The sequence below is a fragment of the Aphanomyces invadans genome (assembly GCF_000520115.1).
Source record: "Aphanomyces invadans strain NJM9701 unplaced genomic scaffold supercont1.14, whole genome shotgun sequence".
Classification (NCBI taxonomy): domain Eukaryota; phylum Oomycota; class Saprolegniomycetes; order Saprolegniales; family Verrucalvaceae; genus Aphanomyces; species Aphanomyces invadans.
Window position 1 is genome coordinate 970,514 of NW_008580159.1, and position 733 is coordinate 971,246.

The 733-nt window shown below is 56.8% G+C and overlaps 1 protein-coding gene across 1 annotated transcript; it reads left to right on the forward strand.

The window, feature by feature from the left end:
• Positions 1-4: 4 nt before the first annotated feature.
• H310_07665 (hypothetical protein) lies at positions 5-570 on the forward strand (the record flags this gene model as incomplete). Its single annotated transcript, XM_008873089.1, has 2 exons — positions 5-440; positions 547-570. Exons 1-2 carry the CDS (start codon positions 90-92, stop codon positions 568-570), a joined length of 375 nt encoding a protein of 124 aa, XP_008871311.1. The 5' UTR covers positions 5-89.
• Between the last annotated feature and the right edge of the window lie 163 nt (positions 571-733).

The window sequence follows — 733 nt, forward strand, 5'->3', positions numbered from 1 at the left end:
CGACTTCGTGCTGGTAGCTCGGGTAGTTCGACACCCGTACAAATTGGCCTTCCGCTGGAAGGGTCCATGCCGCGTGAGTGCGGGTCCATATGGACCACCCGATGGATGTCCAGCAGTTGCTACCCCCGCATGCCATCAGCCTCCACCACGCCAGTCGCCTCAAGCTGTACTCGGAAGCGGGTCGTGACGTTGCCGAGGATCTCCTCGAGCAGGTTGCCTTTGGAGACAGCGGGTTCCATGTTGAAGCTCTCAAGGAGATCCGAGACAACGCCGGCCGCTTCGAAGTCCGTGTGCAGTGGCTGGGGCTGGATGAGGCCGAGGCATCTTGGGAGCCTGTAACGACCTTGTACGAAGATGTCCCCGAGCTTTTTCGACGGTGGGTGATAGCCAACGCGAAGATGGAACTGATGTCATCGCTGGTCGCCGACGTGGAACAAGCGGTGGGCATCCTCTCTAGGAGGGCTGTGTCCCCGCGGAATTGTGATCCACGTGTATTACGGTGTCCTCGCAATGTTTGAACATCCGTGTCAGTGTGTAGTATCGTAGGCGTACAGTGCTGGTACGGCGTAGGCGATGCAGTGTGCAGTCAGTACCCTTTTGCCCTAATTCACTTTTGCCTTTTCCTTGAAAGACAGTGAGAGTCGCCAGCGGTTCACTTGCCGAGTCGGGGAACCGGAAGTGAGAACAATGCAATAGTAAAATGTGCAGAAGTGCCCATCCAGCTCCTCATGAT